At 52.8% G+C, this 15,953-nt stretch overlaps 1 protein-coding gene across 2 annotated transcripts in view; it reads left to right on the top strand.

Moving 5' to 3' along the window:
* The first annotated feature begins 2,958 nt into the window (after window positions 1-2,958).
* The window catches only part of TMPRSS13 (transmembrane serine protease 13), a 28,353-nt gene continuing 15,358 nt past the window's right edge, over window positions 2,959-15,953 (top strand). For both annotated transcript variants that reach the window (XM_025357101.1, XM_025357100.1), the window contains exons 1-3: window positions 2,959-3,125; window positions 13,285-13,669; window positions 14,817-14,921. In XM_025357101.1, coding sequence (XP_025212886.1) covers window positions 3,105-3,125; window positions 13,285-13,669; window positions 14,817-14,921 — 511 coding nt within the window. In that variant the 5' untranslated portion in view covers window positions 2,959-3,104. The remainder of the gene's footprint in view (window positions 3,126-13,284; window positions 13,670-14,816; window positions 14,922-15,953) is intronic.

Raw genomic sequence — 15,953 nt, 5'->3', positions numbered from 1 at the left:
CAGAAGTGGGGCGCAAAGTGGGGAAGGGTAGGCAAGGGCTCCAAGCAGGGAGTTGGGAGGTGATTCAGGGGTGAAGCTGCTGATAGACTCAGGAGGGAGGAGCACGGGCCCAAGGTGGGAACTCCGAGGAAGATAACAAGGCTGGGAATAGAAGGCGCAGAGCTCTGTTTCCCAGGCTGGAGCCCCATGAAGGAGCTCCCAAGGCATTGGGGTAGTGGTGGCTGGAACAGCCATGGAAGCAGAGAGCTCGGAGTTTAGTCTCAAAACAGTAGTGAGATTTTCTCACGCCTCACTCTCCTGGCCAGCTGCCAGGAATGTGTGCTTGTTTGCATGGCTGACATGTTTTCTGTAAAACTCCCTCCACTCCACATGGAAATGACCCAGGTAGGAAATGACCAGGGTACAAACGGGCCTGACGGCTGGCCCACACTCTCCCAGGGATTCAGGGAGCAGAAGGTGGGTCCCGGTTCTGTGGAGTAGTCAAAGGTGGGCCTGGTAGGCGTCCTTCCAGAAGGCAACCAGGGAGCTGGAGGAAGAAAGCCAGGGACCAAGGCCAGAGAGAAGGAGGCAAAGGGAAGTGTGGGAGGCAGAGAGAGCCTGGCATTGTACAGTCAGGAGGACAGCAAAGGAGGCTGGGAAGAGGGGGCCAGGAAAGGGCCAGGCCAGGGTCACGTGGGGAAGTCAAAAGCGGTGCAGGCCTCCAAGTCCAGCTCCATGGGGGAAGCATCCAGGTCTTGCGCTGCCCCAGCGCCTTCACTCTGGAAATAGGAAAACCACCAGCAAGGAATGTCATGCCTCAGTGTCTCCCCCACCGCCTGCCCAACACATCAACTGTGTCTTCTCCCAGGGCAGGGCCCCTGCCTTTCTGTTCTTTGCCCACCACACTCATTCCCCAGCAGCCACTGTGGGCCCGGTGCTGAGTAGCTATTGCTTGCTGAACCGAACTGCCCTTGGAGGGGATGTCACATGGGTCAGGTGGCTTGGTCAGTGAGGACTCTGGGATAGGGACAGTGTCCCTGATGGAAACCAAGGAAAAGAGCAAGAGGTGAAAGTGACATTCCTTCCCAGCCTGCCCAGTGCCCCGTGCCAGACACTTCCTCTGGTTCTATGTGTTCTCATTTTCCCGATGGTGAACCTGTCAGGCCTTGCAGGCTCCCCTCAGAGTTAGGGTTCTCATTCCCCCCGACTCGCCCAGACCCCCGAGCCTGAGGTTGGTGGGACCTTCAGGGAAGGGCGCTGGGGGTGCCCTTTGGAGACCAGTGGCCTGCTTGGGGGATGAAGTGGAGGCCTTCAGATCTGGCCTGGGGGTGCCAGGGCTCAGTGGCAGCCAGAGAGGGGCTGGGCTCCTCCCTAGGAGAGAGGGAAGAGGAAGAGCTGAGGACAGGAGGCCGGTATCTCCTCAGGAGGACGTATGGGAGGGGCCCCTTTGTCATGGTGGGCCGGTGGATGGGGCAGGAAGGGGATGTGGCCTGTGGCTGAATTCTGCTCTCTTTGAAAGCCAGAGAAGTGGCTCAGACAATATGCCAAGATGAGAGAACTCTAGGGTCCCTGCCTGGGCCCTCCAGGGTGCTCTCCTGCAGCCTCTTGCCTCTGGGTTAGATTTCCCTCAAGATACCCTCAGCTGGGGCACAGTTTCCATTGTGAGCTAGAAGTTTCTGTTTTCTTGAATGTAAATGGGGGAGGATGGTAGTCACTTCCTTTCAGTTTTTGCTCAAATGTCACCACAGAGAGCCCTGTCTGACCATCCTGTTCCCAATGGCCAGGACTCCGCCTCCCCTGCCTTCTCGATCCTTTCGCTGCTTTATTTTTCTGAACGGTACTTCTCACGTTCTAGGAGGCTGTGTAACTGATTTATTGATTTCTGTCTGCTTTTTCCCCCAACCCCCAAATCCTAGAGCCATAGGGCAGGAGCCTTTGCCTATTTTGTTCCTGTGTCCCCAGCACCTAAAGCAATGCCAGGCACTCAGTACATATTTGTTGAATGAACACGTGAAGGATGCGTGTGAAGTGTTTCACAGGACTCTTGGCATCTTTAGATTACTGCTGCTGCTGTTGTTTGCTGTGTGGCTTGAGCACATTCCTTAGCCTCTCTGGCCCTCTGTCTCTCCATCTGTAAAATGAGATGATTGAACCACTAAAAATCCATGAGCTTCCTTCAAACTCTAAAAATCTTGGTGCCTCCAAATGCTCAGGAAAGTTCTTCCCAAACCTCACCAGGAACTCCTTCTTCTTTTTTGCAGTTCTCAGCAGCAGCTCAGCTGGGATCAGAGGCGCTAAGCACTCCTTTTGCAATAGCCCTTCCTCTACTTCTTTTGACTCTGAGGATCAGAATGGGTATAGGTTTGGGACTATGAATCAGCCCAATATTTCTTGGAACAGTTTCCATTCAGATAGTTATGTTTTATTTCATTGACTTTGATGTGTTGCTTCTAGCACTTTATTGTTTTCAATAGGGGGTGATTCATTATGTGCATAATTAAAGGTCATTTGATTTTCATTTATTTGTTAAGAGTTTCATAAAAACAGAGTTCAGGAAAAAACAATTGCCAGACCATGTGCCCAGAGACCATGTGCCCTGATTTGGGATTTTGACACCTGGTCCTTGGAGATGAAGGTTCCCACTGTCCTGCCATAGGTGGACATTCCTGGCCTGGAATGTCCCCTGTGGGGTTAGGGTCATCCCTCAGAAGGCTCAGGAGCATCTGTTTCAGGGGCTCAGGTCAACAGGACCAAGACCGTCCTCTCAAGGCTCTGCCCTTTCTCTCAGGGCCCCTCTGAAGAAGCAGCTCGGAACACTCCACTGCTTCTGTGGGGGCAGTTTCAGGAATAAAGGCAGATTCAGGTTCCCGGTATTCGGAATTCAGCATTCGCTGAGTAACTGGGATGGCCTCGACGACGAGGGGCGGAGGAACAGGTCTGGCAAGTTCTGTGTTGTTTATACTGGGGATTACTTCATGTATCCCAACCAGCTTCCCCGCCCCGTTTGGTGGGGGCTGGCCCTTGGCCCTCCAACCCCTTTACCCCCCATGCCTGGGAAGCCAGGGGCCAACATGGATCTTGTCCTTGACATCAGCTAAGCCTAGAGGACTCTTCCCTCAGAGACCATGGAGAGGGACAGCCACAGGGTGAGTGCGACCTCAGGCCTCGGGCCAGATCCTCCCAGTGCTGAGGAAGCAGGGCTGAGGCTGGGAGACAGGTGGGACGGCCACCTCTGTGTTTCAGGTTCAGGGGAAACTGGCTGTGCCTCTTCTAGTTTGAAGCTACTTAGGATCAAGATCTCTTGGTCTCCTTTTAACATGGTTCTAGAAAGAGCCCCTGGGAGGAGAAGGTGCTGGGATTTGGGGTCTGGCTGGTAAGCACCCCAGGGCTGTGTGGCTGAGTCTCGGGTTCCTGCTCTGTGGCCTGTGAGCACTTCTGCCGGGCATCCATGCTGTTACGGCATCAACTTGACTGGTTGGGAATCCAGGCTAATCTACTTTAATCTCATTTTTGCTGGTTGGAAAATCAAAAACATTCTAACTACAATTCAGGGTCACCTTGTCTAAACCCCTCACTACACTCCTAAACCTTCCCAGAAAACTGTGACTTTCTGTGTGCATTTAAGATTTTCAAGGGGATGTTTCAACCTCCCTTGGTCACTTCTTTCAGGGCTTAATAACTTTCATGCTTGGGAAGTGCTTCCTGATGTTTAACCACAAGTCCTGCCACCACTCAAGCTCCTTTCTTCTGCTGCTTTTGGGGTGCGAGAGAGCAGCTAGCCTGTCCTCTGTGGGAAAGCCAGTCATACACACATGAAGGCTGCCAAAGATTTTGTTCTTCTGTGCCTCCACTTTCTTTTCTTCCAGGAAATCCCTTTTGTGTTCTCATTTCTCCTTTAGGTCTTGTTTTCTGCCCCTCTCCAAATTCTCTGTACCTTACTGATATGGTGGAGCCTGGGACTCTGGGAAGAATGGGTCAGCACTGGGTTTGGGAAACGTCAGCTCATCCTATGTTCTGGCTTATAGTTGTCTTGCAGTCCATTCTGAACCCCCAATGTGCTTCTGCAAACTTTACCATCATTTTTCCCAGCATTCTTCCAGCCCCTTCTTGACTCTTCTTTCCCAGGCTACCTCCCTTGCCCTCTGTTCTGGGCTCCTTGGTTCATGCCTCTACCTCACCAAAGTCACTTGGCCCTAGGCCTTGGGAGGTTATCAGAGCCTCTTACTGTTGAGCAGTAAGCGGGGTACAATGGGCATGCAGAAGTTGAACACTTAGTCACAGCCATGGGGCTCCTCCTTGGCAATTTGCTGGGAGCCTAAACTAGTTGGTCCCTAAACCCAAGAGTGAGAAGGGCTGAGCTATCAGGAGGGTGGCCATGCTCCCACTGGAGTTGGATAGTCTGTCCCTGAGACAGGGTGATGGGGCGATGTCTTCCCAGGAAGCTCATCTCTTCAGAGTCAGGGACCAATCCGAAGGTTGCTGGAGGGATACAGGACAGAGAACAGACTTCACTGGGGAACTCCCAATTAATCTATGAATTAAGTATCAAATATGATGACAGGTACCACGTTCATTCTGAAAAAAAGATTGTCCAAACTTACCTTGGAATGGAAGAATGGAATCATTACATCCTTATTTAAGGTTCTTAACTTTACTCCCCTATTTAAGATGGAACCCCCAAGAGAGTGAGCCTATAGTTGGGGCTCGTAATCCCATCTGCAGCAGATTTCTTAACCTTGGTTATATAGGAGTGGGCTGGGAGAAGCTGGTTGCCTGAGCTTGTGCCTTCTCCCTGAGGGCTTTATTGCAGAGAGATGCATTGTGATTTCTGTCCCTCAACTCCAAAATGTCGTGAGGAAGATGATGGCCAGTGGGCTTGAGCCTGATGGCACTCCTCTGGCAGCTGCTGGATCTTCAGAGGGACCTTGGAAAAGAGGTGGAGAAGGGTCTCGGTTTCTCATATTCAAAAGAAAGTTGCATGTTGTGGTAGACAGAGAACTGACCACATTCCCCGTCAGCTTTGGGCAAGCCACTTCACCTTTCTGTACCTTAGTTTCTTCATCTGTAAAATGGAATAATAATATTACTCTCAAAAGAAAAATGTTGGACAAACTAAATTTAACAGAGTTTAATTGAGCAAAGAACGATTCTCAAATGGAGCAGTCCCCCGAAGAATAGATTCAGAGAGATTCCCACACAGCTGCGTGGTTGGAGAGGATTTATGGACAGGAAAAGGCAAGTAGCGTTTGGAAAATGGAAGTGAGGTACAGAAACAGCTTTATTTGAACACGGTTTGAACAGTTGGCTGCCTTTGATTGGGCAAAATTGGTGATTGTTAACAAGAGTAGCTTACAGTCTGTGTACACGTCCAGTTGAGTTATAGTTCATTATGTACGGAGAAACCTTTTGATCCACACTTAAAATATGTAAGGAGGCAGCTTTAGGCTAAACTTAATCAAAATAGTGTCCTTCCCATAGTAAGGCTCATTTAGAACAGCATCTGGCATAGAGAGATACAGATAGATAGAGATAGAGTCACAGAATATTGAAATTTATCATCACTGCCTAGAATTTGGCGCTGGCTCTTACAGATTTGGACAAACATCTTCTTCTCCCTGTGCCTCAGCTTTCCCACCAAAGAAGAAGATTGGACAAATTCCCCCCTGAGGCTCCCTTCTGGCTCCCTGACAGTCTGGAATTACATAGAACGGGATGGCAGGTGCGCCACACCAGATATGTGCATTTGTTCTTGACAGCGCATATTTTGTGCCTTTTCAAAATGGGTCACATTTTTAATTCTCAGAGCAGTGCAATGCTTATTAAAGAAAGACTGAATTAGACCCATTGATGAAGCAACGTTCCTTTGTGGAGTGGATTTTCTTATACTGGGCCTTCTTCAAGTGGAACAGGTTTGAAATTAGCCCAAGGCTACAGGTGCTAGGGACTAGTGAGAACCATCTGGGGGCCCAGCGCTGGTCCAGGATGAGGCACCCTTTCCAGAGGGGGCTGGGCAATTCCCAAGATGGTTCACCTGCAGGCTCAAGTCACTCTGCCATCTCCCAGCCCCAGGCATCCCAAGGACCCTGGCATCTGCCCTATGCCGCTGTCGGTGTGCAGCCCTCACCTTGTCCTCTATTTCACATTGTCATTGGTGCGGAGCAGACTTCCCTTGGCACAGCCACCTTGCTTTCCCCTGCATTGTCCCCTGAGACTTGGCAGATGTGAGTGTAAGCATGTGGGAGTGTGTGTATTGGGCCCTGGGCTGGGGAGCTGGGTGGGAAGGATGACTGTTGTAACAATGGCCACTTAGCTTAAGTGTCTTGTTTTGGCAAAACAACTTCCTCTTGGTATAGCAACAATGAGGGTGGATGTGCCTGGACAAGTGGGCAGGGCACTGGTGGCACAGGCACGAGGGAAGCCACCACAGGGAACCCCAGCTTTAGCGGTCAAGCGGAGGCCTTGACAGCACCAGATGGGGGCTGGTTTCCCTAGGAGGGAAGCAATACCCAAAACTTTAGCGGGGCCGCCATTATGTACCAGCCCTGAGTGACTTGCCGCCAGTCCCCTAGGACTGGCGGCAAGAGAAGGCACAGACACAGGGAAACACTGAGGCAGCAAGCTCCTGGGCAATCAAATATTATTTGTTTGGCAATAGTGGGCACTCCATGTTCTTTACAGCATTTGATGAATGAATGAATGAATGAATGAATGAATGAATGAACAGGGAGGCGTCTTGATTCTGGTCTAACAGGGATTTCCCAAGCTTTTTCATGTGCACAGGAGGCGTTGGAAACTGGAAGGGACTTCAGCACTTACCCTGGCCAGTGCCTTTCAAGTTCTTTGTAGTAGCTGCCTCTTTTGTTCAAATGAATGTTACGTAGACTCCACTGTTTGAGACTGGAAGGTTGATCTTCTCTGCTGAGGTGGGGTAAGGGCTCAGAGCCCACCACAGTCCCCACCAGCTGGTCTCCCAGCCACCTCCATGGAAACTGTAATGCTCTGTGGAACCCTGTTTGAAAACCGCTGATTGTCCAACACCCTGATTTTATAGATGAGGGAGCTGAGGCCCAGAGGGGGATGTGACTGTCCCCAAGGTCACATGCCTGCCCAGGAGCAGAAGTGAGGCTCCCCCGGCCCCCCACCCCCAGGGCGAGGCAGGCCCTGCAGCTTTGGCCCCTTCTGGAGTTCAGTCTGCCTCAAGGGCTGACCCGAGTCCCTGAGGTGTACACTGCGTGTGTGCTGCGGATGCTGGTGGTGGGTGAGGAGGTGGTGGGGAAGATGCCCGTGTGCTGAGGGGAACCTATATTTGTGGGGTTTCCCTGGGTTCAGGGAGGGGAGAGTAGGAAAGGGCCTTGGGTACCTGGAGGCACAGTGAAGCCTGGGTCTAGCCATGAGGAAGGGAAAAAAGTCACCCAGTCCAGCATGGCCCCCTCTGGGAAGGGTTCAGGCCTCCCCTGCCACAGACCAAGGGCACCCCAGGTTCCCAACAGGCAAGGAGGGTTTTTAGGCTTTGTGGAAGGGAGCTCCTGATCTTTCTTAGTGCCCCCAGCGCTTCCAGAAGGGTTTAGGGAGGGGGGTTTCTTCTTGCTTAGCCCAGAGTGCTGGGTTGTTGGCCCATGGTCTGCCTGTGCCCACCCTATGGGCGCCCTTGATGCCCAGGGTCACTGGGAGAGAGACACTGCCACGGGGCTTCTGTCTGGGAAGGGTCCTTTCTCATGGAGGCTGGTAAGGGACAGACAGAGGAAGCGCAGAGTGTTGTGTAACAGCCCAAGGATGAGCGCCAGAAGATCAGGGTTCTAGAACTGGCACTGTCCCCAACTGGCTGTGTGACCGTGAGCAAGTCACACAGCTTTTCTGGGCCTTCATTGCCTCATCAATAGTATAAAGGGCTTGGGTAGGGTTTCTTTTCTTTCCTTTTCTTTGAGATGGGGTCTTGCTATGTTGCCTAGGTTGCTCCTGAGCTTCTGACCTCAAGCCATTCTCCCACCTCAGCCTCCCAAGTAGCTGGGACTACAGGCCGGCGCCACCATGCCTGGCTTAGAGGGTTTTCAGAGTCCTTGCAGTTCTGACAGCCTGTGATATGCCCAACCCTGGGTGGTAGCTTTACGAAGAGATGGCCCAGGGCTGACAAGGGAGGCCCAGTTGGCTTAAACTGGACTGAAAGGGGCCCTGATGCACCTGCCCTCAGGCCATGAAGATGCATCATCGCAGCTGCTGCTGCCTGCTGGACATTCTTCAGGACTAGCGGGAGAGTTTTTTTTTTTTTTTAATACTTTAAGTTCTAGGGTACATGTGCAGGTTTGTTACATATGTATCCATGTGCCATGTTGGTGTGTTGCACCCATTAACTCGTCATTTACATTAGATGTATCTCCTAATGCTATCCCTCCCCTCTCCCCCAACCCCACCACAGGCGCTGGTGTGTGATGTTCCCCATCCTATGTCCAAGTGTTCTCATTGTTCAATTGCGGGATAACTTTTTATAGGATCGTTCACACTGCAAGCCCAGGCTCTGGGGGACCTGAAGTGCATATTTCCCAAGTTCAGGCTGCTGCTTATGGCTGGAGAACTCTCACCATGCAGAGCCTGGGGCTCGATCCACGGCAGCAGCTCCATAACCACTGAGATGAAGCAACCATGAGCCTGCATCACTCAGCAAAGACAGAGGCCCCCCTCTCCCTGGCATCACTGGCTGGGTCCCCAGAAGGTCCAGGAGAGGCCAAGGGCTGGACATACTCAGGGGTTGGCTAACTTACTACCATCCCTACCAGGTAACGGCCCAAGGGGCAGAGTCTGCAACTGGAAACCAGAAAAACATCCCATTCGCCTCACGGGGGATCTACCCCTGGGAGCTGTGGTGTCGAGAGCCCTAGGCTGGAAGCAGGGGGCCTTGCATTTTAGTCCGTCCTCTACTATAAGATGGGCCTGAACAACTTTGGGCAAAGCACACAAACCTTTTGGGCCTCTACCTCTCAGTCTGTAAAGTGGGAGTAAAAATTCTTACAGACTTCTGTCCAGGGACGGGCTTTGGAAAGACTCCCGGGGCCAGGGGCTGCTCCTCTTAGCCCTCCCTAGCTTGCCCTTCACTGCTTTCCTGCGGATCCCTGCCCTGCCTTCCTGCCATGCTGCTTCCTGCCCCAAAATGCCTGGAGGGCCCTGAACAAGCCTTGGGTGAGGACCCTTGGGAGCTGCAGAGGCATAGCCAGGTGGTAGCAGTGACAGCCTGGGGTGTGGGCCTGTTCCATGGCATGGTAAGGGCTTACAATTATGTTACTGCAGGGGGTAACCTCAGAGACCACCCCAGGGGTAGGTGGGGAGGAGAGGCACAGCCAGGAAAGAATGGTTGGCAAAGTTAGGCCAGGGACGTGGCTCAGAGTTGACCCCACTCCCCTGCTCCACCCTGTGCACCTGCCCCTGAGCAGGCTGAGAAGCCTTTGGTCTGCAGGCAAGTTGTGGAGACACCAGGACACATCAAGGAGTTGGTCATTTCACTTCCATTCCTGAGTCTCCGGCTCACTGCCAAAGGCCAGGATTTGGGAAGCTTGGGTTCTGGTCCTGGTTCTGCCCCTTGTAGGTTGGGACCTTGGATAAGAAGTCTCAGCCGGGTGCGGTGGCTCACGTCTGTAATCCCAGCACTTTGGGAGGCCAAGGCGGGCACAAGCTCAAGAGATGGAGACCATCCTGGCTAACATGGTGAAACCCCATCTCAACTAAAAATACAAAAATTTGGGCATGGTGGCACGTGCCTGTAGTCCCAGGTCCTCAGGAGGCTGAGGAAGGAGAATCTCTTGAACCTGGGAGGTGGAGGTTACAGTGAGCCGAGATGGTGCCACTGCACTCCAGCCTGGCGACAGAGGAGACTCTGTCTCAAAACAAACAAACAAACCAACAAACAAACCAACAAACAAAGTAGTCTCCTCCCTTCCCATTCCCCAGCTGCTGAAGGCCTCTACTCTGAGGGTGAGGTCAGGCCTCTGGTGGAAAGCTAGAGGCTCAGCAGTTGTTCTCCAAGAATTGGGGCAAAGAAATGAGTTAGTGCTATAACAGGTTAGATATGAGGAAGAACTTCCAGCAGCGTGGGACAGCAGGCTGTGAAGTGCCTAAAGAAGATTGGTGTGGAATCTCTTACTCAGATGATCCCTGAAGATGAGAACTCTTCTTGATGTCTGGGAGGGTTTGGGTTGAGGGTCAGAGTCAGGGGGTGGAGCGGGGGCCTCACTCTGGAGGCTGCTCTCATCTGGTCTGGGGGCTGCCCTTTCATCCTGATGCCCCTGTGGGGACTTGTAGTTCTCTTCATGGGCATTTCTCCTTTGGGTCTTGAGGCTCCAGAACTCTCCTCTTGCCCTGGTCTGGGGGCCCAGTGGCTTTCCACCTGCCTCCCAGGCCCTGACAGCAGAGCACTTGCTCTAGCCAGACCAGAGCTAGATACCCCCAGACTCAGGGCCTGCCGGGCCTCCATTCCATTTTTGGATGTGTCGCCCTTTCTGCAGCTCTTGGCTTTCCACCCATGCTCCCTCACCACCAGTTCCCTCTCTGGCCTGACTCCCTTCTCCTGTTCTAGCTTTACAGCTTTCCCCAGCTCCCTCCCCCACCTGCCCACCCACTTTCCTCTGGGCCTCTTCCTGATGGGGCAGCTGGCGCTGGATGGCAGGGTCCCGTTCAGGTAGAGACAGCCTGAGCTGCCTGGGAATGAGAAGACTGTGCGAGAGTTCCTAAAGACCACCAGCTCGTCCAGGTGGGCTGTTTGGTCTCTCTGAGCCCTGGGTCCTTGTGTACAAACTGGGGGTAGTAATTCCTGCCCAACTTGCTAACTGACAGACTTGTGAGGATCAAATCACATAATGGTGCAAAACTGCACATACAAGCCCTGAAGAGACGAAGGTAGGTCCTGTGGATGTTTGTGACACTAGCAGGCCTGGTTAGAATCTGAGCTGTCACTTACCTGGTGTGTGAATCTGGGCATGTTCTTAACCTGCCTGGACCTCTGTTTCAATATCTATAAAATGAGGCTAACCATATCAACTGCAAAGAGCTGTGAAGAGGTGGGAATGGGATCCCGGAAAGTGTTAGTGGGCTGTTATCTTTGTCATGGTTTGACACACATTTATAGACCAGGCTCTTTCATGTGTATCACCCATTTATCTGGGGGAAGGAGGTGAGGTCTGCCCATTTCACACGCATGGAATCAGGCACTGAAGGGTTATGTCGCTTGCCCAGGAAATGCAATTGGGAATGGAGACAATCAGATTCAAACAGATTTTTCCATAGCAAGCCCAGCAATCTCACAAGCAAACAAACAAAACCCCACTACCGGCTGGGTGTGGTGTGATGCCTCACGCATGTAATCCCAGCACTTTGGGAGGTTGAGGCGGGTGGATCATTTGAGGTCAGGAGTTTGAGACCAGCCTTGCCAACATGGTGAAAGCCCATCTCTACTAAAAATACAAAAATTTGCATGTTGTGCACATGTACCCCAGAACTTAAAGTATAATAATTAAAAAAAAAATTAGCCAGACACGGCGGCGGGTGCCTATAATCCCAGCTTCTCGGGAGGCTGAGGCAGGAGAATCCCTTAAACCCAGCAGAGGTTGCAGTGAGCCAGGATTGTGGCATTGCACTCCAGCCTGGGCAATGGGGTGAGATTCCAATACAAAAAGTAGCCAGGTGCGGTGGCACACATCTGTAGCCCCAGCTACTGGGGAGGCTGAGGCAGGAAAATAGCTTGAACCTGGGAGGCAGAGGTTGCAGTGAGCCAAGATCATGCCACTGCACTACAGCCTGGGTGACAGAGCAAGACTCAACAAACAAACAAACAAAACCCCTCCATCACAGCCACTGCTCACCACGCCCTCACTGTGTGTTGTGCATTTTACAGGTATGATCTGTGACTTCAGTACCATGAAGCAAGGTGCTTCCCTCCAGCTTACAGATAGGAAACTGAGATGTAAAGAGGCGAAGTCACTTGCCTGGGGCACCCAGCCGCCTTAGAGGCAGGCCAAATTCCAACCTGGTCTCTCTAACCCAGAGCACCTGAAGACCCACCTGACCCCGCTGCTCTGGGCCAGTAGGCACCTCCTGGTCTTGGCAGGTCACAGGGCCCAACTGTGGGTCACACCAGAAAGTACTACAAGACCAAGATCCCTGTTGTAACCCTCCGCCCTATCCCCAGGTTCCCAAGGTGTTCCCGGCCCTGCAGGGCCACGGGGCCCCATTCTTAACCAATCTCACAAAGGCAAAATGAGCACTCTGTACATGCCATTCACGAAGACTGTGCCGGGAAGCTCTTCTGACTCAAGAAGGGCAGGAGACTTAGAGATAAACAGGCATGGGGTAGAACCCTGACTCTGTGATTCTGCAAGCTGAGCTCTGAACCTTGGCTTCCCTATCTGTAAAATGGGCTTCCAAAAGTACTAACCTCCCAGGGATGTGGTGAGGTCATCATGAGGCCACAGATGTGAAAGTTTATTTTCACCTCTAAAGTGCCATGCACACGAGTGATTAGTATTTTATTGTCCTGGCTTACGGGAAGTCCCCCTGAAGTTGGGGAAGACTTAGAGTGTGCACAAAAGAGGAAGGGAGACCAGGCAGGCCGGTGAAGGTGCCACAGTGCCAGGATCCCTGGCAGGAGCCGAGGCCCAGGCCACCACCAGAGGGAAGGACAGGGCCTTCTGCAGCTGAGGCTTGTCCGTGTTATGCAAAGACCTTAGTCTGGCTTTGTACAGCATTCTTTTTCTCCCTCAGATGAGCTCACACTGGCGCTCTGCCCCTTCAGTTGGCAGGTCAGGGCTTTCCTTAACTAGTGCTTAACTAGGGATTACAGCTCATAGTAAGAACAGTATTTTATAATCTAACGCACATACATGAAAGTAAAGGATGCAGATGTAGGAGGTGGAAGGGAAGAGGGCAGAGGGGTCTTTGCTTTCCCCATAGGGGACCACATTCCCTTCATATGAGGTCTCAGAGTGAGTGACTAGCCCAGCAGCCTCTTCCTTTAACCCTTCCTAGACATGTGTAGCCTAAGCAGGTGACCCCCAATCCCCGGGCACATGGCCCATTTCCCTCCACCCTTCTCTGCAGGTCCTAAGTGGCAGGGGAGCCCCTAGGGGAGCTGGGGGACAGCAGGCTCTTTGAGCTTTCATTCTATCCTTGGACACAGTCCTCCTCTCAGATGTTTCCTTGTCCAGGGGGGTTTGCTCAACCCCTAGCTGCTGCCTCAGAGCATTCATATCCTAGTGCAGCAGAGCCGACAGCTGAGGTGAGTTGGCAGGGGAGCAGCCTGAGGGATACTCTTCGATCTGCTTTCAGAATGCATCTCCAGTGAGAACACCTTCAGCTGGAGCGTCTCCAGCCCAGGCATCTCCAGCTGGGACACCTCCAGGCCGGGCATCTCCAGCCCAGGCATCTCCAGCCCGAGCATCACCAGCCCAGGCATCGCCAGCCCAGGCACCTCCAGTCCGGGCATCTCTAGCCCAAGTATCTCCAGTCAGGGCATCTCCAGCCAGGGCATCTCCGGCTCGGTCCTCACCTTCCAGGTCCTCATCCGGCAGGTCATCATCTGCCAGGTCAGCCTCCGTGACAACCTCTCCAACCAGAGTGTACCTTGTTAGAGCAACACCAGTGGGGGCTGTACCCATCCGATCATCTCCTGCCATGTCAGCACCAGCTGCCAGGGCCACCAGGGAGAGCCCAGGTAAGGGGGATGCTGCAGGGAAGACAAGAGAGATGGGAAGCAGCCCATGGGCAGGGAGGAAATCTCAGAGCCAGTGTGCTCTGCTCTCATCGCAGACAATGATGTGGGGAAGGGGAGGCAGCGGGGTTGGCAGTGAGGGACTTGGGGGCAGGGGCAAAAAGGAAACATTTTTGTGAAATGTGAAAACCTGAGACAGTGGAAAATTAGGCGCGAAGCGGGGTAGGTGATAAGAAGCCAGGACTAACAAAGCAGCGTGTCACCCTGGAGTCTGCACAACCCAGGTCAGAGCACTGGTTTCAGTAGCAAGGTCCCCCAGTTAGTCACAGGGTTCTCTCCTTGTGCTGTCCTGTGGGTCTGCCTAAGAAGCTGGGGTCTGCAGTGGAACAAGGTCATGATCAGCGGGCCCATCTGTGGGTGAGCGAGGAAAAGGAGAGATTCTGACCAGGTGTTCAAGTCCATCCCCAGCCTTCCAAATTGTGGGTTGCATGGTTCACCTATTAGGGAGTCAGAGAGGTCGAATAGGCCTTGGGGACTGGGTCCGCCCTTAAGGAATCAGTGCTTCTGCCCGCCCCGGTGCTGCCCTCCTCCCATCCTAGAATTCAGACTTTCCCTACCACCACAGTACACACAGGCCTGGATGATACGTGGCTTTGGAGGATCACTCGAAGTTTGGGGCCCATCCCACAGCCTGGTCCTCTCCAGGGTGGGTGAGGTGCTTTGGTATCAGACCCACTGCATTGGAATCCCAACTCTGCCACTAACTCACCAAGTAACCCCGGGCAAGTGATTTCATTTCCATGAGCCTCAGTTACCCCATCTATACAATGGGCCTAATACGACTCTGCTCATGAGGTTGCCATGAGAATTAAGAGAACACAGGCAGAGTGCCTGGCTGGCCCAGAGAAGAGCCCAGTAAAAGACGGCTGCTGGTGCCAGGCAGGGTGAGCTCAGTTTTTGCATTTTCAGATGGGACAAAATTCATTCATTCATTCCATTGACCTTGTGCCCCATCAAATCTCATTCCAACTTCTGGGGTGGAGTGATCCTCACGGGGCCCTCCTGGGCCACAGCCTTGCTTCCCCCACCCTCTCCACCTCATCGGACTCCTCTTCAGCCTCACCTTCCCCTGCTGCCGCCCTGCTCCTAGGTACGAGCCTGCCCAAGTTCACCTGGCGGGAGGGCCAGAAGCGGCTGCCGCTCATCGGGTGCGTGCTCCTCCTCATTGCCCTGGTGGTTTCGCTCATCATCCTCTGTGAGTTTAACGGAGGGTGCAGGGGTGGGTTCCGGGCACTGCCAGGCAGAGTGGGACCCAGGGATGGGGGCAGGCAGGGGGGACAGGTGTGGGGACCACCCACTCACCCGGCTACCGTGTCCGGATAGGGACACTCCTGCAAATGGCCTTGGACTGTGCTGCCTCCAGGCCCCTGTGGGGCATCCAGGTTAAGAGTGTGGAAGTCAGAGGAACCCGAACTTGGGTCTCATCTGCGCCACTTACTATGCAGCTTACTTGGGCTGGTTAGTTAACCACTCTGAGCTCAGTTTCTGCATCTTCAGATGGGACAAAATTCATTCACCCATTTCATTACTATGTGCCCCATAAGATCTCATTCCAACCTCACTAGATTATGAGGAATAAATCAGACAACAGCACAATTCCTGGAACAAAATCTACAAATACTAGCTATTAAAAAAACACACATGAAAACACTGATTGGAAAAAGTCTGTCAAGGATATTCAGTCAATGGGATGATGTGTTCAGCATTCAGGGATTCAGGCCCCCTCAATTTCCCCATTCTCTTCAGCAAAGATACCCAGGCATGCCCCAGGGCTCTCTACTCAGGGGTCCACTATGAGCCCAGCACAGTGGGAAACTTTAGGCATCGCAAATGTGCATGTACATTATTCTGTCCTGTCCTCAGGGAGATTACAGTCTCCTGGGGGAATAGCTGGAAATTTTGAAGGGCAAATGCATTTGAGTGTGACTATGAGAAGGGGATGACAACTGTGTGGGCTGGATGCAGGGGATAGCTTCTTATGGCTGTGGGGCCAGATGAAGACCTGGAAGGTGGGACAGCAATTATGCCCAGCAGGGCATCCGAGCGTATGAGCAGCCACAGAAAATGTGGGAAGCCAGGTGGCAACGACAGCATGGGGGAAAGGAAGGGACCTGCCTAACCAGAGTGGAGAAGGAACAATCAGGGACCTGTGGCCGTCTGCTCGGTTCAGCAAGGCTGGGCCCTGCTGTAGAGAGCTTTAAACGCCAGGCCAAAGAGTAAGGAGTCT

This window comes from Theropithecus gelada, chromosome 14, assembly GCF_003255815.1.
Source record: "Theropithecus gelada isolate Dixy chromosome 14, Tgel_1.0, whole genome shotgun sequence".
NCBI lineage: Eukaryota > Metazoa > Chordata > Mammalia > Primates > Cercopithecidae > Theropithecus > Theropithecus gelada.
Note: the sequence above shows the minus strand (reverse complement) of the source record. Positions and strands in the feature narration are given on the sequence as shown.